At 40.3% G+C, this 24645-nt stretch overlaps 2 protein-coding genes across 2 annotated transcripts; one reads left to right on the top strand and one right to left on the bottom strand.

Annotated features, from left to right (window-relative positions):
* Positions 1 to 754: 754 nt before the first annotated feature.
* On the bottom strand, positions 755 to 8024 carry rnf114 (ring finger protein 114). Its single transcript, XM_004070500.5, has 6 exons — positions 7715 to 8024; positions 7053 to 7203; positions 6860 to 6966; positions 2948 to 3062; positions 2740 to 2847; positions 755 to 2651 (listed from the first exon to the last, which is right to left on the bottom strand). Exons 1-6 carry the CDS (start codon positions 7849 to 7851, stop codon positions 2586 to 2588), a joined length of 684 nt encoding a protein of 227 aa, XP_004070548.1. The 5' UTR covers positions 7852 to 8024; the 3' UTR covers positions 755 to 2585.
* Positions 8025 to 8436: 412 nt separating this feature from the next.
* Positions 8437 to 13659, top strand: spata2 (spermatogenesis associated 2). Its single transcript, XM_023956659.2, has 3 exons — positions 8437 to 8665; positions 9630 to 10440; positions 10834 to 13659. Exons 2-3 carry the CDS (start codon positions 10090 to 10092, stop codon positions 12187 to 12189), a joined length of 1707 nt encoding a protein of 568 aa, XP_023812427.1. The 5' UTR covers positions 8437 to 8665; positions 9630 to 10089; the 3' UTR covers positions 12190 to 13659.
* Positions 13660 to 24645: the final 10986 nt, after the last annotated feature.

The raw sequence follows: 24645 nt of genomic DNA, 5'->3' as shown, positions 1-24645 counted from the left end.
AAACAAACACTTTTATTAATGCTTTGAACCATTTCAGGTAAGTGGAAAGGGAGACTTTAAATACAATCAGTAAAAACAAAAAGTGCTAAAATGTACAGATCAGAGTGACAGAATGACACAATTATTCCAAAACAAACCAGCATCTCTGTTTCTCACTGTGTGCCTTTGGGTGCATGTTGCATTAATTGTTGCCTCCTCAGAGCCTGCAGATTATGCACACCATTATACCACTCAGATCAAAGGAACCACACTCTGAACTTTATAAAAATTTCATTCATTGTGTTCAACTCCCCCTCCTCCCCACCTTGAATCCCCTCTATTTTAAGCTGTGCCACCAAATAAGACAAGAAAGTCTTTTTCTGCCATGTTTTCCGACTCCACTTCCTTCCTGCCCAGAAGCATTCAAGTATCTCGTTAGTTCTCTCACAGCCAACATCCATCCTCTATCTGCCAGAAGCAAAAACCTGATTCAGGGAGTGATAAAGATATAAAATCTATAGAATATAAAGGTACATCTCAATGCATAGGTGCTGGGAACCGACAGCATGAAGTTGGGTTGGTGAGATCTTTTATGGAGCTAGAAGCTGTTTTTTTATTATTTTGCAGCAGCGATGGGTGATACAAGAGGCTCTGAATGAGAAAAGATGAGAGGATTATCCTTCCCAGTGGACGAAGCACACTGAAGAGCTGAAGTTTCATCAGAAAGTTAGTAGGTACCCTGTTTAAAAGAATCACTCAAAGCGTTGAAGAACCCTTTTATGGGACTACTTTCTTTCAGTAGAAAATATTTATTTGACTGCAACAGCTCAGCAAAATCTGAATTTTCTATGCAGTTTCCTTTTTTTAACTGCTTTCCTTCACCAACACACATAGACTGTATGGTCATCCATCAGCAGCAAGTGTTGTTTCTCCCCCCACATGTTTCATACACACAGGTATAAATCACTGTGCCTGATTTCCGGGGCCAGGGTTTAAATAATTAAAGAGCTTTAATTTATCAGGATTTAGCACCAGTTGACAGTGGGGCTGACAAAAGAGAGTGAGAGATATATTGAGAAAGGGGGAAAAAAGCATCATTATACATTTCAAACATACAAAATTGGTACATACTTTGATTTGAAAGGGGGTGAAAAGTCTATACTGAAGTGGAGCCAACAAAATAAGAAAAGAACAAAACATGACGCGACTTAATCTGAAATGAAGTTTTAAGTTCCTGACATAGAAGAATTCAACGTCACTGGGTGAAGGTTTGTATTAAAGGTTTGATCTGAAACCAAAAACTGAAGAGTCACATTTAATAAGAGCAAAATTACTAAATTGAAGCACCCAAAAAAAAAAAAAAAAAAATTGACAATGTTTACTACACATTTTTTTCCCTCTGGAAAGTCATATGACCAGTTTAAAAAAAAAAATAACCTCGCATTCAAGAAAACTAAAAGCAAGCATAAATCCCAAACTTACCGTCCTTTCCAAAAACGATTCTAGACAAAACATGTGAAACGTATGCCTTGGGAAGTAACAGCGGTGGCCCCTTATCCACCGCCTATCTGATGATTCCAGTAAGATGTACGTCTATGAAAGTCGCCATTTCTAAACACCTCTGACACGTTTTGTAATGCTGCATTTGAATTAACCCAAAAGGTCAAAGAAACAGAGTTTGTGTTCTTTTGTGCTTCGCAAGAATTACAAGGCTGATTTGCTTCAGATACCAGTCAAGAGAACTGTATAACTCTACTGCCCTCATGTGGCAATACACATGTAAATAAAGCTTTTAGAAAATAAAAAAAACCTTCTTAAAACATAATTATCTTCTCCTGTGTCTATAGTTACCCTGGATAAATGTTTACCCCATTAAGTCTAATAGAAGGCAAAATGACAAAAGAAGAGGAGCCTTACAAGGAAACAAAGCGACACTTCTGGCTGTTCAATCCTCCTTATTTATTCTTTCCAGTTACCGGTAATTAGAAAAAAAGAGAATAAACACAAACTCCCACACAATTCTTACAAAAACACAAAAAATTCAAAAAATTATTTCTTTTAGCCGAATTAACCTACACAGAAACAACCAGACAAACCGCCTTTTCTCTCGTGAGAGCTGACGTGCACACATACTCTGTGGTAGAATATTTCTGTATATATTGTAGTTATTTGACACCCTAAGTGACTATACCTTGTCGTTTATTGTCAAAAAGCCATCTAGTTGACAAATTATTTTGTGAAGTGTACTGATTAACTGGATATTACAACTTTGGAAGCTTCTGATTATATGACACTAGGTCATTACCGAACAAGAGATGTAAAGAAGATATTCAACAAACTATCAAGTCTACAGGCTCAACAGGGGAGATTAGCTGACCAAAAAACACATCACTCCTAAAAACAAACTGTATGATATATTCTTACTCTCAACAAAGCCTACATTTTGAATATGAAACCTACAGGTTCAGAGATACGACACCAGTTCCTTATGAAAATAATTATAATATTTGAAATAGTAAGCGATGATACAGTGTCTTGTTATGTCTTTTAAAGACAATCCGCCCACCATTTCTCTGGACTCCTCTATTCAGATTGTTTGTGACACTTCAGTTGTCCATAAGGGAGCGCTGTAAAGCCTGCTGAATCATTGTTTGCTCGTCTGTGGAGTAGTCCTGAATAAAAAAGAAAAAGGAACAAATAAAAACACATTTTAGACAGTTCATGAAACTAGAAACTAAATACCAACAACTTCATACTTACAACAAAGGTCTCATAAGAGAAAGTGTGCCTGAGCTTTAGGTGTTGAAAGAAGTCCGCGCTCCTGTAGTTGGGGTCCCCCCAAGGCATTGAGGCACAAATTGGGCACACCTAGACAAAGTAAAGCCAAAAAATACCCCATTGAAATGCTACTAACCATTCATAAAGTACAACTGAAAGGGAGAATGATCAGATAAACTGGATTCTTTACCACTTGGCGTGCATCTCGAGCGTGATGGGTCGTGCAATGTTCAACCAGGCTGTCCTGGTCAAGGTTCTGGCAGTTGCAGTAAGGACAGGTAAATGTGTAACGATTTGGCACTGGACTGTAGGAGAAAGAGAAACCATTGGATCTGGATATGTCACCTCTGACCGTTTAGTCAAAGTTAAAGGCAGGAAACTAATTTGTGTAATAAAACCTAAACTGCTAAACTCCCTGGGCAAAAATTGGGGACACAACATTCATCTTAAAAAAAAAGAAAGTTTAAAGATGCAGTTTCTGTTAAAAATAATGCACCTTAGAGTCATTTTTAGTTTTTTACTAACTAGGAAAACCAGTGACAGCAAACCTAAACCCTTAGAAAGAAGACATACTCTTTAAAAAACCTAATGCAGTTTAGGAATATGTAACTTAACATAATAGCCTAAAGGAATTTTGGGTGTGTTTTATTTATTAACTGGTAAACCAACAAGCACTCAAAAATGTTCATGATTTAACCTGTACTGTTTAGAAAGCGACATTCCTTTTCGCAAAACTCAAGACATCCTGGAACTGGCCAGTCTAGTAGTGTTCAACACAAGACCACATTGCTCACACGCAAAAAACTGACAACATCGTTTCTTTGTAAACAACAAGGAAATTACAAGTAGCATTATCTTTACACATCTAATTGGATAAGACTGCATCTAAAATCTACATTTGTTTTTGCGAAAAGTGTGATAGAAACCTAAGCCCTACACCCCATGTTGTCTTTTAGTCTTTTCATTATAACGCAGTGTTAGGTACTTACAAATAAGTTCTGACACACTGTTTTATATGACCCTATAACAGCTTTACGTTATAAAATGCTCCACATGCCAGATGCCTCAAGCACAGAAAAATTAACATCAGCTCAACACAAAGTTAACATTAAAATGTATTTGTGGATGATCCTTTCTATGTGTAACTCCATACTGTGGTACATCTCTTACCTTTAAACGTATCCAATATACTGAAAAATAACTTCTGATGTCATACCCTCTAAGGATCTTAGTTTACATCCCATTTCAGCTTTGACATTTTCCACATTCATCTTATTGGAACAAGGAACTTGATCTCTTTCGTTCTTGACCAGTAGGCCTATCATTACAAGTGTGTCAGCACGTCCCACATGGTAAACATGTTTGTGTTTGCTAATGTCACCTTCAGCATGTTTAGAGGCCATAACCAGTGTTTGCTACACCTGTTCACACTGACAGAACTTGATTCTTCCCTCCTGTGCATTTCCACTTCACATTCTTCAATTCCTCAACTGTGGCTTCGAGACTGGCGTTCCACAATTCCGCCTCACTCTGACGTCAAATCCACCGAGCTCCTCACTTAACTGATCACTGATGCTTCCACAGAGAATGGAGCACACCCCTCCTCACCTCCCATTCTGTGTAAAGTGCTTATTCAAACATTTACCTTGTGCTCAGCTATGAATTTGGTGCCTTCATTTCATTGTTTCTTTATTGCAAGCATTTTACTATGTCACCACAGATGCAGCACGATCAATAGATACAAAAGTACTTAAAAACCAACTTCTATGAAAATTTTGTTATTGGTGTTTTTCTTGTTCTTGTGGCATTTTTCTTGTGATGAAGGATACATATTAAAAAAATTACGCTTAAAACTGCATTTCTAAGTATTTCTTTATTCAAATTGTGGTGAATCAGAAGCAGACAAAAAATGCTGTCGGAAAAAGCCTGCAGCAGTTCTGTAGGTCCCACAGTCGGAAGGCCACAAGCTTCCTGCTCTGCTTCATTCCGATGCATCCACTTGCAGATAAATAGATCCATGCACATTTTTGCTTTTTTCGTCTGAGCTGACATCTGGCTTAAAAGTGTACAGCTGGATAGCTCAGATATTGCTTGTCATTTTTGTTGCACCGCTATTGTTATGTTGAGTGTGAGGAGTTGTAAGCTAGTGGGAGGGGGTGTAAATAGATGGGATATGGAGGCAGGCTTACTATGTTCTACCTACAACTTCCAATGAACTCCTGTCACTCTACAGAAAATATGACCAAGGATTTTTGATTTAGTCTAAAAATAGCATGATTGTAATTAAAAGAGCACTGGAAATGCTTTCACAATGGATCAAAAGATTATTGGAGAGGAACTTTAAGGTCATCACTTCGTACCAACTATAGTACACTTTTCGGTCGTCACTTCTGCCAGCGCAGGTAGATGATCAGACCTCAAACAGTGTGAAACAAAACCAAAATCCTCCTCTGTTTGTTGTTCAATAAACCAACAATCAAGGACAACTTGACCTTTAAACAAGCTGCTAGACACAATTACTGGCCTTGAGAATGTTTACTCCGAAGAAGCTTTTTTTTAATGTTGGATATATAATAGTTGGGTCTGTCAAAGTGCAGTAGACACCTTATAAGCAGGCCCTTTGCAGGTGCTTCCATTTATACTGTTACATTATGTTTTGACCTCTGCTTGTAAAATTCCACATCTTCTGCCAAATCGGACGTTGGTGCATAGTCAACTGCTTTGGGAGAATATTCAAAATCCCCTACTGGTTCACCCATGACTCAAGACTTTCTTCAGGTTATATCACAGTCATTTAGGTCCTCTGACAATAGCATGATCCTGATACCCTGCTCTGTCACGCCTAAGACAAGGGAAGTCTAAAGATGGGCTTTCATCACCATTTTGCCAAAAAAGCTTTTTCAGAAGATTACTAATTAGAGACTGGTCTTAGGACTTTAAAGAATAAAATACAGGTTGTGAGGATGGGAGACATGATTTTCATTCCAACAGAGCAGGAATATTTTTGACGGTGTAGGTACCACAGCCATTCGGCCTGCAATAACCTTTCTGGGTCCTTCAACTAGTGCCGACGTCACATTATGTGATTGGCTGTCCATTGGTCCGATGACGTTTCAGATAGTGATTGGTCTGGACAAATTACGATACAACCATAGAAGTGCATTGCAGCCGAACGGACTGTGTTCCGAACCCTTCTCCGGACCGCACACTTTAACAAAGCACCTTCCCTGCCTGCAAACACGAAGCTACAAGACTCCAGCTGCTCTGCTCAGAGACATGGTTCGCTTGTGTGGAGCAGCAGGTTCATTCTAAAAACCACAGATCTTTTTACAAAGTGGGTTGTGGCAAAATCTCTCCATAAACATTACAAAGGATAATGTCAGACACAACTTACGAGGGAAAATAACTTTATGTAACAAAAGGAAATGTGAAATGAAAATATGTAGAGCCCGAGCAGATCTGGATGCTATGTAGTTTGTCCACGTGGTGCTACCGTAGTGTGACGTCATCCTCAGTCGAAGGGACCCCGAACGGTTATTGCAGGGCGAATAGTAATGGTACCTACAATGGCTCTATTCTCAACTCCCACTTCTACACCTAGATAAATGAACAAAAGCAGTCAAATATTGACCCCCCTTTTCTATACAATGGAGACAAAACCATTTACCCAGAAGGCATCTGTGTCCTGGACACATGGTAGTGAACAATGAATCATCATTCAACGTCTTGTGATGGTTATGGACTTACAGACACTTGAGGAGAGGGGTTAATCTACGTACAAATGAAAATAATTGGTAGGTATGTAAATATAAGTAATGACCTTTCATAGACAACTAATTCCACTGTGGCTGTGAAACCTGTGCAAAAGCATACAAATAAAAACCACATTCAATGATTAAAATGTGCACCAATAGTGGTTTGAGCATCCAATGTACCTGATTCTATATGATTCTATCCTTGTAGGGTTTTTGTCAACTAAAATTTCTATTTTTTCTCTTTCATTGTTGTAACTGCACATACTTTGTAAAAACAAAATAACATGAAAACCTTTGTTACTTATTTATGACTACAACCTGATGTTTTTGATTTTGTTGTGCCTTACCTCACAGCAGCAGGCTGGCTTTGGACACTTGTCCTCACCCCTTCCTCAATATAGTCCTGGTATTTTAAACAGGCAGCTGTGTGGCTCCTCATCTGAGACAGAACAATCTTGTGCAAAAGAAGAATTCATTAATAAATGTAAGTTGAAACTGTGTGGTTAATTACGTACAACAAACGGTTGCCTCATAGTATACCTGAACTCCACATCCCTTACAAGCTGAGATTGATGACTGGATGAGGGCTTCTAGATCCACTGCTTTGGTCCACGGCCCAACTGTAGTCCTACATACCGCACATACGGGCTTTTGAGGACGCAAACACTCTTGCAAACAATTGTGACAGAATCTGCCAAGAGGTAGAAAGAAATAACAACAATAAAAAGACAAATATTTAAACAAAATCCTCACATAAATATAATTGATTAGTTGGAATTATTTAATACCCACACAGCTCTCAAAGACAATTATTTTTTACTTTAGCTTCCGGTAAATTCGATGGAAATCCCCACCTCAAGGGGGCGCAGGGACTTGTAGTCCGTCACATTAGTCTTTCGAGTAACTGCAAAAGATTTATGAACTACATTTCCCTAATAAAGCCTATTCTTTGATGTAAACAAAACTGAAACTGATTTAACAGGCTAGAATAGGTTTTGCCAAATATATACACGCAGAAAAAGACAACATTACAGAATTTTAGCTCATAGCGAATCTAAGAATATTAACGTTGGCATTCTGTTAATGCCAGAATGCGTTAAAAGATCAAGCATTTCCCTTCATTGTTTTTAACTGGTATCGTTTCATCGATGGTGCTGAGCCTCAGTAAGGGGAGGGTGGTCAAAATAAGGCGAAATACTTACGTATGTCCACATTGTGTTCTGACAGGTCTCTCAAAGATTTCGAGGCAAACTGGACACATAAAATCTGACACGTCGTTGCTGCCGTCAGCAGTGGTTTCTCTCTGTTGTGCAGCGCTAAATCCTCCGCGCACCGCCATTTCTATTTCTTTTCTTCACTGCATTAGTTCCAAGCAACCCTTCCCATAGCAACGTCACTGGGTTTTGGTTGTTTTTTTACGGCGTGGGGCGGAGCCACCGCTGCATGTATGAGCAGAGGCTGCTCTACGTGCAGTTCTATTTATTCTGTCTGGCAGTGCAGCAGTTGACTCAAACTTGAGGTCTATGGCGGAAATTCTCCACCATAACTGTAAAATCCAACCACCTCCAAGTTCTACTAAGTTTAAGGCAGTCATTCGGCGACTGGAAAATATAACTTTCAATTCAAAAGAGAATGTAATCGTCCTCGTTTTCTAACGTCATTGTCAGTAATTGGGGAATTTAGAATAATGTCCGTATCCATCATCTTTTTTAGGTGCAGGTGAGGTGATCGAAGAATGCAGCCTGGTATTGTTACGTTTGGCCTCTGATTAAACCAGTAAATATTTTATCTGCATAATTAAAAACATAAATATAAACCAAACTATTGGCCTTTGTACTATTGTGATCCAAATCAACACTTCCTTATTGTGGGTGACTTTAGGTGGTGAAATTAATTAGCGTCTAAAAAAACTAGCGTTTGCAGTGTCTAATGATTAATGACTGACGGTCTACCTATAGGGTTTATTATGTGCATCTGTTTGTTGGTTTTGTCTAATACTAATGACTGTCAGTGTGGGCTCTGAATCCCCTCCCTTTACACGTGGGCCCCTAGTGGTCATGAACTGTCAAGATTTTGCGCATGCGTACTCCGCTAAAAATGAATTTTCAACAGCTGAGGAGGCGTAACTAGCGATGGTTAGCACTTATGAAAAGGTAAGATAACGATTTGATTGTGTTTCTGGGTTGGTTATGACTCGTAACACCTACAGTATCGTAATAACATGTTTGTTGATAAGAGAAATGGCTTGTTATTTTATCTGTTTGGGTAATTTCTCTTATATAGCGTGAAATAGCTGAGTGAGTGTAGCAATGGAACGCCCTGCTAGCCCGCCCAGAGTCAATTGCTAACTAGCCATCTGCGCTTAAATGGGCGTTCACTGCTTAGCTTGTACTCATTTGGGGGTCAGTGCCAGTTTTATTTAGGATGTCGAAAGTCTTTTAGAACACGTTCTACAGTGGATGTGTTGTTTTACATCACCCGTGTTAATTAACGATGCTGACCTAACTGATGCGCAGTGAAAAGGCATGTTGATGTAGCTTGCTAGCTAACTGGATATCCAATGCCAGGGCAAAAAAACTGGAACAGCCACCCGATTTATTTACCAGGAAACGACGTCCAATTTCCTGGACCTCTCCTCTGGCATGAAAACATTGCAGCTCGTTTTCATAAGTCACCTGTCGGTTCAGTTTGCCTGTTTTATGTCCCGCCATATAATTAGGGTAACGTGTGGACAGCCCCGATAAATCCTTTTCCAATTGAAACGTTAACTGAAAGGGACAGCCTTATCTGTGTCGAGCGTCAGCCTCAAGTGCCAGTCACCCATTATATTTCCCCTTCCTTATTGGTCATCGTTTCGCAGTAATGCAGCAGGTTTACGATTGTGACTGACAATATTAATTAAGGAACCCACACAATGCTTCCCACACAAAATACTTAATCTGCCTGAGATTAGTGATGCTTTACTTCCCTTAAAAAATGGAATAATTAGTTATGCAGAGCATATAGTGGTTGTTGCGACATCTTGTAACTTAAAGTGAAGCTTTTCTCGTAACAATACTTTCTGAGCTTGTGTTTTTAAATGACATTTCTATTTCTGTCATTTTGATTTCTCATTAGGACTCTGAGGTGGCTCAGAAGAATCGTTTAACGAACAGAACGTCTTCTAGAAGAGGGACGTGGAGCTCCGCATTCACAGCATCCAAGCCTAACTGTTTCTAAAGGCAAAAAAAAAAAAAACATCTTCTGACTTCACTTCTGGGGTAAAATTGAGTCTTGAGCTTTTACCAGAGATGGTTGTAAGACGGTATCCATGCCGATTGCAGCCTGGATACACCAAGTGAAAGCATCAGTCACCTGTCTTTCTACTTTAGAAGGGGTACGCCAGAGTGGACTCAAATCTAGTTCTTCCCTCATCTCCCAAAATACATAAGAAGTGACTGAGTTCCAATCTGTACAGGAAATTATGGTGACTAAAAATGGTGCTTAAATGTGGCATCCCGGTGCAGGTTGTGCTTAAATGGGGAGGGGGGGCTCTCTCAGAAAATTGTAAAAGCTGACTGAAAGTCTGCTTCTGACAATGGATGCCAAGTTGAAAGAAGATCTGTTTCGGAGGTATGTGACAGCACTGGAGAAACGTCTGGAGGAGGGGGGTGATTATACGGGGACCGGAACTACATCGGGTGGAGAGCAAAGTAGACAAAAGGACAAGGAGGCCCTACTTTCAACAGCAACGGCTCTGCTTGGCGCCTACCAGCCAGATCCTGGACAGAGGTTTCGCATGGTGCGTTTCTACGAGATTGTGGATAATTCCCTTCACTGCCAGAGAGGAGGCAGTCTCAAGAGCCTGGAGAGAGCATTTCACACCCTGGAAACCATCTGCACCAATCTCTTGCTCTTCCCTTGGAAAAAGGAGTTTAGATGTATAAAGGTGAGTTCAGTTTGTGATGGTAATGCCTAAAATAAGACTGATCACCACAACAAACACAATAGTTCCCTGTAGTATTTATACAGATGTTACAGTGTTACTGAGTTTTTATTTCTACCCAGTGAGCAAAGAGAAGTGCAGGATGCGAAGAGGATAAGGGTTCAAAGATTGTTTACATCTAAAATAGATGTTAAAAAAATACAAATTCAGAATTTATAGGTAGCTCAAAACTTTTATCTTGTAGAACTTAGAAGAGATAAAACTTTGATATATTTTACATGAATTCAGTTTTCAAAAAAATTAAAGACTGTTGGATTTACTTTTTTTGTGTTGTTGGTTAATCTTACCTTTTTTTTTAAGGAGACAGTAATACAGATGACATGTTTTCTCTTCCAGACCTTCACTGGGCCATACGTCTACCATCTGCAGTCTGTCATTTCTGATGCGGAACTCCGAACTTTGATGCGCACCATTGGGTATGCTTGTGATCATAATTCGCAGTTCCATTTGCAGGAGCATCCTGTGGGCTCAAATCATCTGCGCCAATTAGCATTCGAGCTCTTCTTGGCTCAGGCAGAGTGTCGTCTTCTGGGAGAGGTAGTGGCTTTGGCTCGTGGTTCAGCTTCAGAGCTGGAGGCCCTGGAACTCCGCAGAGGGAGCAGAGATGATGCAGCTGGCTGTGCTGAGGCGCTCCGTAGACGTGACAGCCTCGGGGCAGACATGGCTCGTCTGTCTGTGCGACCGCTGGATATAGAAAGACCTCACGCCCACCACTTAAGGCGAGGTAGCCGACCCTCCAAATCTGTGGATGTTACAGATGGGGCTGGGCACTGGCACCCAGCTGTGAGCAAGCCTGTTTTGAAGGCCTCGCTGAGCTTAAGGAAGGAACCTCTGTTTGTGGATGCAGAGGAAGATATGAAGGACGAGATCATCAGGCCCAGTACCTCGGCATCTTTTTTCTCCGTTGCAGCTCCACCTTCTTATAGCCCCATTGCAGACTTTTTCCCAGTTCAGTCGCCTCCCCCAGCTGATTCCTACACGCCATACCATCTGTCCTCATTGGATGAAATTGATTTATATACAGAGAGGGGGGTTGCCGGGACGGGAGGACGGCAAACCCCGTCCCGACCTTCTTCAAGGGAACCTCGAGAAGGACGGGACGGGTGGCTCCTTAAAGTTCATGGCGGAGTGAAGTGTCAGGGTTGTGGGCTAGGCTGTTCCTCAATGGCCTCCTGCCAAACATGTGACAGGATTCTTTGCCCGTCCTGCCATGACCTAGACCCTTCCCCTTGCTGCGGCCTCCAGGACTACCACCCCAAATCTTCCCGCCCCCTGGATGGATACATCCCTGTTAAAGAAAAGCTCTCTGTGTACTCTAACACTCAGTCTCACTCCCATCTTCATTCACACCCTCTGACATTAACCCACTCTCATACCCAGCCCCACCCTCACCCGCAGATGGTAGAAAAACCACTGATGTCCACCAAGCTGTTTCCGAGCAAATCCATTGCCTTGACAACACCCAAAGGTGGCATCAGTGAGCGAATTAGCATGGGGGGACCACGCTGTGGCTTTTGCAACAAGCCAGGTGCATCACACACCTGTGTGAATTGCTCCAAAGTATCATGTGACTCATGCATGGGCTTGTATGCAAACGATGTCTGCACGCGAAAGAATCCTCAGCACAGCTTTGTGCCCAACCATCAGCTCAACTTCAAATCTGGCACCATATCTCACCTGGTGTACCGGTAAATCAGGCAGTCTGACTAATGCCCCCGACCCCTTTCCCTCAACCCGTATTGTAGTCTTGCACTAACGCTTTAGCTTATTTTTCATGCTTTAACAGTTCATTTGCCACCTCCCCTAGAACCTGACGGTCTTTCTCTAACCCATATGTGTGCTTCTGTAGGGCCGTGGAATGCATATACTACAGAGAGCCACCTTGTCTGCCCATTGCTCTGCCTTGTACAACCTTTGGCCTTTTTAAGATTTATGTTTTGTTCTTCCCCTGCTACCTGCTTCTGAGTGCTAATGTGATGTTTTAGTGCTTTCTAGTGTTAGTTTGATTTGATCCTGCTTAAAAAGAAAAGAAAAAAGTTAAAGAATTCCATGTCAGTTTTAAATGACATTTATCTGAACATAACATAGTCAGAAATTCATTTTAAGAAAAGAGGCACTGACAGTCTATATTTCAATAGTATATATATTTTTAGTCTCCATTCTCAAGCTTAAAGCAAGACTGTTAAATGGTCCTGAGATTGGACATTAGGGCGACATGAGTGCACATCTTATTTATGTGAAGGGACTTACTGGGACAATGGACAAATATCACGTGTCCTGTTGAAGGGAAATCCTTTCTTGTAAGCTGCTTCAGATGACATGGCTGAGGTTTAAATGCTGCTTTTGACTTCATGTCAAAGAGACGTAGCGTTGATCTCTTTCTTATAGTTGTATAATTCTTGTCTCCCTTTTTTTGTTTTTGCCTACACTCATTAAGTCTACATGGTTCTTGGTGTGGATATGGCCCATTAGCGGATCAGTCATTTCCTGTATTCCTGGCTGTCTTTGTAGGGTCACAAAGAGTTTAATGTTGAGCAAAAAACTAAGCATCTAAAGAATGCGTGAGCTGTTTTGATCGGTTTTAGGATGAATGAAAAATAGTCCCCAACACAGTTTATGTCTACCTCATGTGACATCATCAGCTTATACCTGTAGTTTGAAATAAACCTGCCCTAAAAAGTTCAACGCAGAGAAGAAAATACTTTTTTCTGCCATTTAAAGCCTATGACACATACTTTTAAGTGAAACAATGACTTTAAGATATTTACTTTGTGAAGTATTTATTTCATTCAAATCCTCCAAACGGTGTTTTGCATTGAACGTGCTTACAGTTTCTGTTTTGTTGGGATGGCACATCCAAAAACCAGAAGGCCTTTGAAATGAGTGAAGTTAAATGACATTTTTTTGTTCTTTTTTTGTTAAAAAGCTTTTTTCTTAATGAACTGGATTGCATTAATGTAAGTTATTTTCTTTTTGTCCCTTTGACAAAAAAAAATCAGACACCACGAGTCACTGCATCTAAGTCTTGACACTGACAAAGGCACAAAGCTGTTACTGTTGATGATATATTTTATGACACTGGAATCCTTGTATCACTGAATTCTATTTGTGGAAAGGTATATATAAATATATATGAAGAAATAAAACCTGTGTTGGAAAGGCTGCCCATTGCATCTGTAGGTATACCCCATTGGTTTGGAACCAGGAGAGCTATTTTTTATTGCATTTGATGGTCAGCAAGGGCTAACTTTTAAATGACATCTCACTACCAAAATCCATCTGTCCATCTTCTGTTACTGCCTTGTCCTGTGCAGGGTGATGTAGGTTGCTGGAGCCTATCCCAGCCACTGCAGTTCAAATTGGGGTACACCCTGGACAGGTTGGCAGTCCACCACAGGGTCATTACCAAAAAAGATTTTTTTTTTTTTTTTTTAAAACAAGGTTTTTTTTGACAGACAACTTGGTCTACCTTTGCCATGTTCTGTCGGGCAGGAATAACCTCAAAATGCCTTAAGCTTGTTAAGCTCTCACATAGCATTTTATTTTTATTTGTTTAGTTCTGTCATGTCGTCCCTGTAACTGTTTTATCAGCCTGTAGCTTCAACATTAGTGCGTGTTCACCAGAGAAATAACAGAAAAAGAAATCAAAGGGATTTTAAACGTATAATTACAGCTGAGTATAGGATAGAGCACAGCTATGAAATGAAATGATAGAAGGATGCAGCAGTTTACATGATCAAAAGTGCACTAAATAATTGTTTTTCTTTACAAGTCAGAATTGTTTTACATTCAGTTTTGCTTTAAGATGTTACCTGGACTGACACAAATTTCATGTCTGTTGCTCTTCTTCCAATTTGAAATTTGATTCTGCAGCATTTTCAATATTCACGAGCTGAAAAGCTACAGGGCAGCACCGTGCATTTCACTCTGAAATGTTGCATTCTGTCTCGTCTCTGTTTCGGCCCTCTGTATACGTTTGTTTGGCTTCTTTGAGTGATTGGCTCTTATTCTGATTCCCCTTTGATGGCTGCAAAGAAAATTCCTTAGAAAGATTTGCAACAGCTGATTGAAACTTTAAGATGAACTTATTCCATAAGTACCTTTTTCTCTGCCCTTCTTTTTGAACAGTGGCACATCTTTAGGCCAGTCTCTCATTTTCAGTATGTTTTATAAAAAAAAAAACAAAAACTAAAAAAACAGCTGGTGACATTCAGCTGTTTTGGTGTTATTTTTTATTTTTTGACAAAAAACATTGTGACAAAACAAGCTAATTGAGGATTCAACATTTTTAGGGAGCTATTGGGAGACGTGCAATTGTTGACTTTCACAAAATCTTTCTAAATATTTTGATTATATATCATAGATGTATTTTGGTTGCTTTCTTGGCAAATCATACCAGCAACAACGTTGACTTCCATGTAGTATGATGTATTGAGCCATGTTCCACGAGTTACTATATTGCCAAATGAAGAACAAATATCTCTGGAGTACAAAACAAAAATCCGCAGCTTGCCTGGATGTACAATTCATGTATTATAAATCTGTGATTATGCGAACAGTTTAGCCTTGTGTTTGTTGATGTTGGCCTTTTCAGAAAGCCTTGAAAGCAAATCATCTCACATACAGTTCTCTCAAACGATCGGTTGGGAATCAGATTTTAAAGCAGTGACCTGGAAATGTGTAAGTTCCAACAAAGGGCTAAAATAGTCTTGAGGGCTGCTCTTTCATTTGTGGGCGCTGCTTTCACTGGTTGACATGTAGACATGTTTTGGATACGTTTACGTGTGGACGAAACACTAAATGAAATGGTTATAACGACTGATCTCCAAGGCATAAAAGTCTTTACAGTGAGCCATGTTTAACTTCCACCTGAAGCACTCATATTATTGTAGAAGCCAGTCCTCCCTCTAGTTCTTAGTGTGGTTATCTTCTTGATATTAAAAGTGGTGGTGTAGCTAGACAGCCTCGTTAACATATCCCATTTCTGTAAGCTTTTCTTTTGGCATGATCTGTACAAGGCCCATACCTATACCCTGAACTTCTACCTAACTTTGGCCCTGAGGACCATCGCACAATGTGTATGTGAAGGGGTATCAACCTCATTTTTCAGTATATGGGGGGGTGGGCAGAGAAAATTCATAAACTTGTTAATTGATAAAGAGATATGTATATTTAACTGATATTATAAAAGTACTTGGCAAAAGTCAGTCACCCTTCACTTCTTACAAATTGCTTCCGAGGAGCCAGATTTTTACTTCTGTAATCTTTTAAAATGCACTGTTGAGGTTGTTCTTGATTTATGAAGGACTGTTTTAATTTTTATTGGACATTATTTTGGCCTTTTTTCTGTCTTCTTTCAGTCCACTTCTTGCTCTTGATCATTTTTAAAGAGTGTGAAATTGGTTCTATTTATTATTTTTCTAGTTTTCATTTACATAAATCGGATTCCCCCATGTTACTGTATCAGGTGGCCGAGAAAACAGAAAAGGTTTTCCGGAAATGGTCAAGAGGAACAAGTGGATTGAAAACTAGAGTCGGGGAAAACTTGGAAAGCCTTTTGCAGAGCCAGGAAACAACTTAAAAGATTTAGGTGACGCAGGACACAGCGGAAGCAAAACACAGCATAAGAAATAGGAGTGCCTATGACTTTTGCACAGTACGGACACACAAAGAGATTGAATGAAAACAGATGTAAATGAGATTTTATAAAATAATTTAGAAAATAAAATGCTAAAAAAAAGTGTTTTACTCTGGTGTTTCTTATTTCTGTTTTTAACAATGCTTCCCAAGGCAAAACAAAACATCACATTTTCAACAAATGTTTAATTATCAGAGGAAAAATAATATTGACCTATTTTAGAAATTATTTCAGTACGTGATTTACAACGTTTATTTATTTATTTTTTATTGTGTGAGTCATGTTTAATATATTTAAATTTATTTTTTCAAGCATTTTTATTGCATTGTATAAAGTTTGACAATATTCTCCATATGACAACTAGAGGGAGACAAATACTCATTTCTAAGCAGAGGCTTTTAACCCATAAGATCCCAAACCCATTTTTCCTTAAAATGAAAATTATGTAGGACATACCACAAATCAAGTGGATCACAGAACACATTTCTCTCTCTCTTTATTTTTCTCCTGTTACACTGATGGTTTTTATTTGGATTAAGTACTAATACAAAAGTTAGTTCTTCAAAAGTAAAACATTATTACCTTAAAATCTGACTAAAAGCAAGACTTGGTGAATTTTGGTCTACAAAAGAAAACGAATATAAATATATTTTGAATTATCTTCTTTTTTTAACAATATTTTTTAAATCCTTATTTCTTATATCCCTCCTGTGCCTAGCCTGCCTCCCCCAGCCCCCCCCCCCCCTTTTTTTTTTTGAAAGTGGGGTCTTATGTCCTGGGTTGCCCTTTAATGGAATACAAACATAGAATAGACATAATCAAATAAAATCAATTTCTAACTTGATATTGTTTTATGTAGTCAAAAAAATGTCTGTGTCAGAGGAGTTAGTAGTTTATTCTTATTTTGTTATGACTGCTGTTAAAGCAGGGCCCAGTATTTTCACAGACATTATTCAAATACTACTTTAACTCTTGGAAAACAAAATTTCAAAAAGTGATTTATGATGTTAAAATGTGCCCATAAATAAAATAAGGTGCAAGTCTTTTGACACATGTTTCTGGCTGGAGCAAGGTCTACAGAAATGTTTAGTTCACAAAAGCAAATGGAAATATATTTTAAATTGGAATTTTAAAGCCACAATACTGTTAGAAGTCAGTTTTTGGATGACCGTCTTCAGTCTCTTCCTTTCATAACTCAGCTTGGATAACAGCCACTTGAAAATAAATGCCTCTTCTGTATCAGGATGTTATGAAACAACATTCTTGGTTTGTTTTTATTTTGGTTTCCTCATCGCTTCAAGTTTTGGAAATGACCAGTGTGGAACCAAGTTGAAGTCACTCGCTGACAAATGACAAACACATTCCTGTTCTTTTTTTAATTTTTATTATTTTATATAAAAATTGGATGTTGTACAAAACCTATGGACACATTCTGTGATAGATCTAGTTATATTTCCACTCTTTCTTTAAATTCAACCTTCCCTTGAACAATACTGCCACACCATGTGGTCAGGAGTAACTGTAAATGATTCAAACAGATAAGGGAAATATTTGTTAATCCAATAATTTGGTCTCTTACTCTGTCCAGATTCGTGAAAATATAAATGAAATTGGACTTCTTGAAGAAAAAACAACCTGTGTTTAGGCAAAACTTGAGTGTTGTTGAGATCAACACTTTAACACATAAGAACTGCAATCTTAACAGTCAGTGCAGCTAACCCTCTTTACCTGGAGAAATAATGGACCAATGCATGCCTCCAGCAAAACTGTTAGACTGTTTGCTGCTGAGATTATCCTCAGAGGTGTAATAGCAGAGATGAACTTCAGTGAGATCTCTGCAGTGCTGGAAGTGCTGAGTGAGTGCCAGCAGTATCCCTGCAGTATCCTCTGGGATGTGTCAGAGGTGTGCTGACTAACAGTCTTACATGCCTTGAGGGAGTCTAACAGAAGAAAGAACACATGGCATCAAAATTCTGTCAAAAAATGTGTGAGCGCAATGTAGGCTTTTGCACTGGAACATAAGTGTCCTCGTCCTTGTAAAATCCTGCTCACGTGTGCGCCTCGTCTGCTGTTTTCTGCATCTATAAGGCACATCGGGCTGAGCTCCTGCAAAGCCTGTTCAGCTGTTGGAGGTATATCTGCTCGCCTGGACAGTGCTTCCAAGAGATGCAGCTTTTGCCTTTATACTAACCGTAAGACTGTCATACGAACACATTTAAATCTAGTGATTATCTTGGTGATCATCTGTTTTTTAAAATAACATCTTACTGATGGGAAAAAAAGTCTTTGAAAATTACCAGCATAGTTTGATTTAGAGAATGCATTCAAAATAAATTACAAATCCATCCAACTATACACATTAAGTAAAATACATTTTAAATCTGCACAGTGTATAAAGAATACAAAAATGAATTCATTTTTTAACGTCATTTATTTCATTTCAATGATTTAACTTATTTGTTTTAAATTGTCCTGGTTGCTGTCCTCTTGTCCTGATAATATCGGGGTGATGCATAACAAAAGCAATACAATAAAGAAACATGTTAATTGTATAGGTTAATAAGCTGAATAAGATATGTATGTGTATATATATATATATGTTATATTTTACTTATCACAGGTTTAGTATTCATGTTATGCAACAGATTTACAGACTTTTTGTCCAAACCACAAAGAGGAAAAAATTATTTTATCTTTTCATCTAAATAAAAATCATAAGAGCTTCATGTTATTAATATTTTTAAAGAGGTTTACAACTACTATCAAGGGTTGATTCTACACACTGTACAAAGAAAACAAGTCGAAACATTTTGCAATAAAATATGCAATTTTTCCAAAATATTCCAGACCAAACTTGACTGTGGTTTACAAACAATCCAGATATTGCACTTCTTGTGCTCCATCAACATAGGAACTCCTGTAATACTTAAAGGTATCATGCCTGGACGGTGGTTTCTAGAGATACAATTCTTCCCTATAGTTGTCAAAATCCCAAACTAAAAAGGCTTCTTAAAAGACCAAATTGTAATCAGAGGAGGCATGGACTTTAATTTTATTTATTGTGAAAAAAACAGTGAAAGCTGGGTGTATAAAAAAAAAGCTGTCAAGAACAAAGAGGGGAGGGGCAGGCGTAAAGCAATGAGATGTGTACACGCTCTCACGCATCTGTTTTTACGCTGCAGAGTGCACAGGAGCATGACATTTTGAGGACAGGGACAACTCTGTTCCAGTGTGAGAGCCTGGTTACTCTCACGCAATTTTAGCAGAAATTTGACGCTTTATCAACACTTATTTTCTCCTGATTATCACTAATAGCAGCCAATTTTTTGATTCACTATTAATCCTTTTGCTATAGGCACTCTAACATTGGGAGTTGGGTCATCTAGACCCACTAGACAGTGCACTGAACCTTTTTTCTTCAATGATTTGTGATCTTCACTGGTGTCCATGGATTACATGAAATCTTTCCACTTTTATCCACCTTTGTCATGGTGGGGAGAAAACGTCAATGTAAGGGTGGGGTCATCTAAGATAGCACAAAGGTTAAAAAGATAAGTTAGGAACCCCTGTCCTGACATGGATAAAATAAAAAATATCTCGTTCCTACAAATTAATATCTTGTTCCCACAAATTAATATTCATCCATCCATCCATCCATCCATCTTCCTCCGCTTATCCGGGACCGGGTCGCGGGGGCAGCAGACTGAGCAGAGATGCCCAGACTTCCCTCACCCCAGCCACTTCCTTCAGCTCCTCTGGGGGGACCCCGAGGCGTTCCCAGGCCAGCCGAGAGACGTAGTCTCTCCAGCGTATCCTGGGTCTTCCCCGGGGCCTCCGCCCAGTGGGACATGCCAGGAACACCTCTCCAGGGAGGCGTCCAGGGGGCATCCGGACTAGATGCCCGAGCCACCTCAGCTGGCTCCTTTCGATGTGGAGGAGAAGCGGTTCTACTCCGAGCTCCCCGCGGGTGACCGAGCTTCTCACCCTATCTCTAAGGGAGCGCCCAGCCACCCGTACGGAGGAAGCTCATTTCAGCCGCTTGTATTCGGGACCTCGTTTTTTCGGTCATGACCCATAGCGCATGAGCATAGGTGAGTACTGGAACGTAGATCGACCGGTAAATTGAGAGCTTTGCTTTTCGGCTCAGCTCTCTCTTCACCACGACGGACCGATAGAGCGACCGCATAACTACGGACGCCGCTCCGATCCGCCTGTCAATCTCACGCTCCGATCTTCCCTCACTCGTGAACAAGACCCCAAGGTATTTAAACTCCTCCACCTGGGGCAAGGACACTCCACCCATCGAGAGATGGCAAACTACCTTACTCCGGTCAATTCCGGTTAATTAATTTGTGTGAACGAATTTCATGTCTGGGTTTTCATGTCTGGGTTCATTGACATCCTGGTACGCTCTCCGTCCATCCTGCTGCAAAAGCCGCTTTCTGCCGCTACTTGCGTGTCTCTGTGACCCACATTTGTTCAAGAGGGGAAAAATAAAAACAAGAATGATCGATTTTTTTATTATCTTGATAAAAATAAGAAAAATATCATAAGATTTAGGATGCCCAAGCTTTATCTGAATTATTTGGCTTTCTCTTTTAGCCCCAAAAGTTTAAATGGTAAATGATCATTTAATTTTAATGAGTATATGATTTTTTGTCTTTGCATGTGCCCATGCAGCGGATTGCAGACTAGTTTAAGGGACATCCTACTTTTAACCAAACAAATTAGAATGAGCTCCAACAATCCCTTCATGCTTTTATTTTTATATGAAACTAGTCAAAATGATGGATGGAAGGCTTTACAAAAAAAATATACTTTTGAAAAACTCTTTATTTCCTTTGCTTTGAACATGATTACTTTATGAATTGTGAGTAACTTTTTGATTTTTCTTTTTTACAAACGCATGCCTTAGCAAGAATCCTTAAAAAAAGATTTAAAGTAATAATTAAATGAAGTAACTCTGATCCTAGACAAGAGTCCTAACCTCTTCTTGGTTAATTACGAAGGATGAATCCAGAAAAAGAAGTTCTACTTTTTTGTCCTTCCTCTTTTCCATTACACCACTCTTTTCTAAAGACCTGAGAAAACAGGAGCAAGGTCTGTTTGCCACAAAGCCTTGATGTTTTTCTTATCAGCACCTTAACCCTTCCGCTCCCTTAGGTTGGCATGTGCTTTGGGGTCTGCATGACCCCCCTCCAAAAAAATATAACTCCCTCCGCTGTTTTACAGGGCATAAGTGACCCCACGAGGCATTTCTCGGTGGCCAGCACGAAACCCATTCCCTCCGCTGTTTTACAGGGCATAAGTGACCCCACGAGACAATACTTTATTTTTTTTTTCTCTCCATCCTCTCCGCTGTTTTACAGGGCATAAGTGACCCCACGAGGCATTTCTCGGTGGCCAGCACGAAACCCATTCCCTCCGCTGTTTTACAGGGCAGAAGTGACCCCACGAGACAATACTTTATTTTTAATTTTTTCTCTCCATCCTCTCTTCATTTTCCTTACACCCCAAGACCACCAGAAGGTGGAGAGGGAAGGAGGGGGGTAATCAATTTTTTTTTAAATTTATTTTCATACCCCTCGCGCTGTGCTTTCGCTTGCATTCGACCCCGTATTATTAAAAAAACATTCACTCCGCTGTTTTACGGAGCTCAAATGACCCCAAGAGACAATACTTTTTTTTCTCCAAAAAAAGCGTTCACTCCGCTGTTTTACGGAGTGCAAATGACCCCACGAGACAATGCTTTTTTTTTTCACCCACTATTCATTTCCTTACAGCGCACGACCACCAGGGGGAGGGGAAGGGGGGGCATCAATTCATTTATTTATTTACATACCCCTCGCGCTGTGCTTTCGCGTGCATTCGACCCCTGTATTATTTAAAAAAAAAGCGTTCACTCCGCTGTTTTATGGAGCTCAAATGACCCCAAGAGACAATACTTTATTTTTTTTTCTCCAAACAAAAGCGTTCACTCCGCTGTTTTACGGGGCTAAAATGACCCCAAGAGACAATACTTTATTTTTATTTTCCTCCAAAAACAAAAGCGTTCACTCCGCTGTTTTACGGAGCTAAAATGACCCCAAGAGACAATACTTTATTTTTTTTTTTCTCCAAAAACAAAAGCGTTCACTCCGCTGTTTTACGGAGCTCAAATGACCCCAAGAGACAATACTTTATTATTTTTTTCTCCAAAAACAAAAGCGTTCACTCCGCTGTTTTACAGAGTGCAAATGACCCCACGAGACTATGCTTTTTTTTTCCTATCTTCATTTTCCTTACACCGCACGACCACCAGGGGGAAGGGGGGGGGGTATAATTTTTTTTTTTGTTTATGGCATTTGGCAATTCCCTCGCGCTGTAGTTTGGGGTGCATTTGACCCCCGTATTTTTTTTCAAAAAAAAATAAAAATTCCAACCGCTGTTTATCGGAGCACGTGTGACCCCACGAGGCGTTTTTTTTTTTTTTTGGTGGATGGCATTTGGCAATTCCCTCGCGCTGTAGTTTGGGGTGCATTTGACCTCCGTATTTATATAACCCTCCCACTCGCTCAGGTGGGCATGTGCTTTGGGGTCTGCATGACCCCCCAAAAAATCCGCTGTTTTACGCAGCTCGTGTGACCCCACGAGAAATTTCTCAGTGGCCGGCATAAAAAACATTCAGTCCGCTGTTTTACTGATCGTAAACGACCCCACGAGAAATTTCTCTGTGGCCGGCATAAAAAACATTCAGTCCGCTGTTTTACGGATCGTAAACGACCCCACGAGACAATACTTTTTTTATCATCCTCTCTTCATTGTCCTTACACCCCACGACCACCAGGGGGTGGAGGGGGAGGAGGGGGGCATCAATTTATTTATTTATTTTCATACGTCTCGCGCTGTGCTTTGGCGTGCATTTGACCCCATATTTTTTATCATCCTCTCTTCATTGTCCTTACACCCCACGACCACCAGGGGGTGGAGGGGGAGGAGGCGATGAGGGGGGGCATCAAACTATTTATTTATTTTCATACCCCTCGCGCTGTCTTTTGGGTGCATTTGACCCCGTATTTTTAAAAAAAAAACATTCACTCCGCTGGTTTACGGAACGTAAAGGACCCCATCCTCTCTTCATTGTACTTACACCCCACGACCACCAGGGGGTGGAGGGGATGAGGGGGGGCATCAATCTATTTATTTATTTTCATACCCCTCGCGCTGTCTTTTGGGTGCATTTGACCCCGTATTTTTTTTTCTTCATTGTCCTTACACCCCACGACCACCAGGGGGTGGAGGGGGGGAGAAGGGGGGCATCAATTTATTTATTTATTTTCATACCTCTCGCGCTGTGCTTTGGCGTGCATTTGACCCCATATTTTTTTCATTTCTTCATTGTCCTTACACCCCACGACCACCAGGGGGTGGAGGGAGAGGAGGGGATGAGGGGGGGCATCAATCTATTTATTTATTTTTATACCCCTCGCGCTGTCTTTTGGTTGCATTTGACCCCATATTTTAAAAAAAAAAAAAAAAAAACATTCACTCCGCTGTTTTACGGAACGTAAAGGACCCCATCCTCTCTTCATTGTACTTACACCCCACGACCACCAGGGGGTGGAGGGGATGAGGGGGGGCATCTATCTATTTATTTATTTTCATACCCCTCGCGCTGTCTTTTGGGTGCATTTGACCCCGTATTTTTTTTTCTTCATTGTCCTTACACCCCACGACCACCAGGGGGTGGAGGGGGGGAGAAGGGGGGCATCAATTTATTTATTTATTTTCATACCTCTCGCGCTGTGCTTTGGCGTGCATTTGACCCCATATTTTTTTCATTTCTTCATTGTCCTTACACCCCACGACCACCAGGGGGTGGAGGGAGAGGAGGGGATGAGGGGGGGCATCAATCTATTTATTTATTTTTATACCCCTCGCGCTGTCTTTTGGTTGCATTTGACCCCATATTTTAAAAAAAAAAAAAAAAAACATTCACTCCGCTGTTTTACGGAACGTAAAGGACCCCATCCTCTCTTCATTGTACTTACACCCCACGACCACCAGGGGGTGGAGGGGATGAGGGGGGGCATCTATCTATTTATTTATTTTCATACCCCTCGCGCTGTCTTTTGGGTGCATTTGACCCCGTATTTTTTTTTCTTCATTGTCCTTACACCCCACGACCACCAGGGGGTGGAGGGGGGGAGAAGGGGGGCATCAATTTATTTATTTATTTTCATACCTCTCGCGCTGTGCTTTGGCGTGCATTTGACCCCATATTTTTTTCATTTCTTCATTGTCCTTACACCCCACGACCACCAGGGGGTGGAGGGAGAGGAGGGGATGAGGGGGGGCATCAATCTATTTATTTATTTTTATACCCCTCGCGCTGTCTTTTGGTTGCATTTGACCCCATATTTTTAAAAAAAAAAAAAAAAACATTCACTCCGCTGTTTTACGGAACGTAAAGGACCCCATCCTCTCTTCATTGTACTTACACCCCACGACCACCAGGGGGTGGAGGGGAT

The sequence above is a fragment of the Oryzias latipes genome, chromosome 7, assembly GCF_053564925.1.
Source record: "Oryzias latipes strain Hd-rR chromosome 7, Olatipes_Hd-rR_3.1".
In the NCBI taxonomy this organism is placed as follows: domain Eukaryota; kingdom Metazoa; phylum Chordata; class Actinopteri; order Beloniformes; family Adrianichthyidae; genus Oryzias; species Oryzias latipes.
The sequence above is the reverse complement of the archived record's forward strand: the minus strand, read 5'-3'. Positions and strand labels throughout refer to the sequence as shown.

Bases quoted from the DNA above. Each gene is read 5' to 3' on its own strand.
- rnf114 (XM_004070500.5), bottom strand. From the start codon at position 7,851: ATGGCGGTGCGCGGAGGATTTAGCGCTGCACAACAGAGAGAAACCACT. The intron at 7,204-7,714 runs GTAAGTATTTCG...ACCTCTTGGCAG, and splicing joins AGAACACAATGTGGACATAC to ATTCTGTCACAATTGTTTGC. The intron at 2,848-2,947 runs GTAAAGAATCCA...TACTTTGTCTAG, and splicing joins CTCGAGATGCACGCCAAGTG to GTGTGCCCAATTTGTGCCTC.
- spata2 (XM_023956659.2), top strand. From the start codon at position 10,090: ATGGATGCCAAGTTGAAAGAAGATCTGTTTCGGAGGTATGTGACAGCA. The intron at 10,441-10,833 runs GTGAGTTCAGTT...TTTCTCTTCCAG, and splicing joins AGGAGTTTAGATGTATAAAG to ACCTTCACTGGGCCATACGT.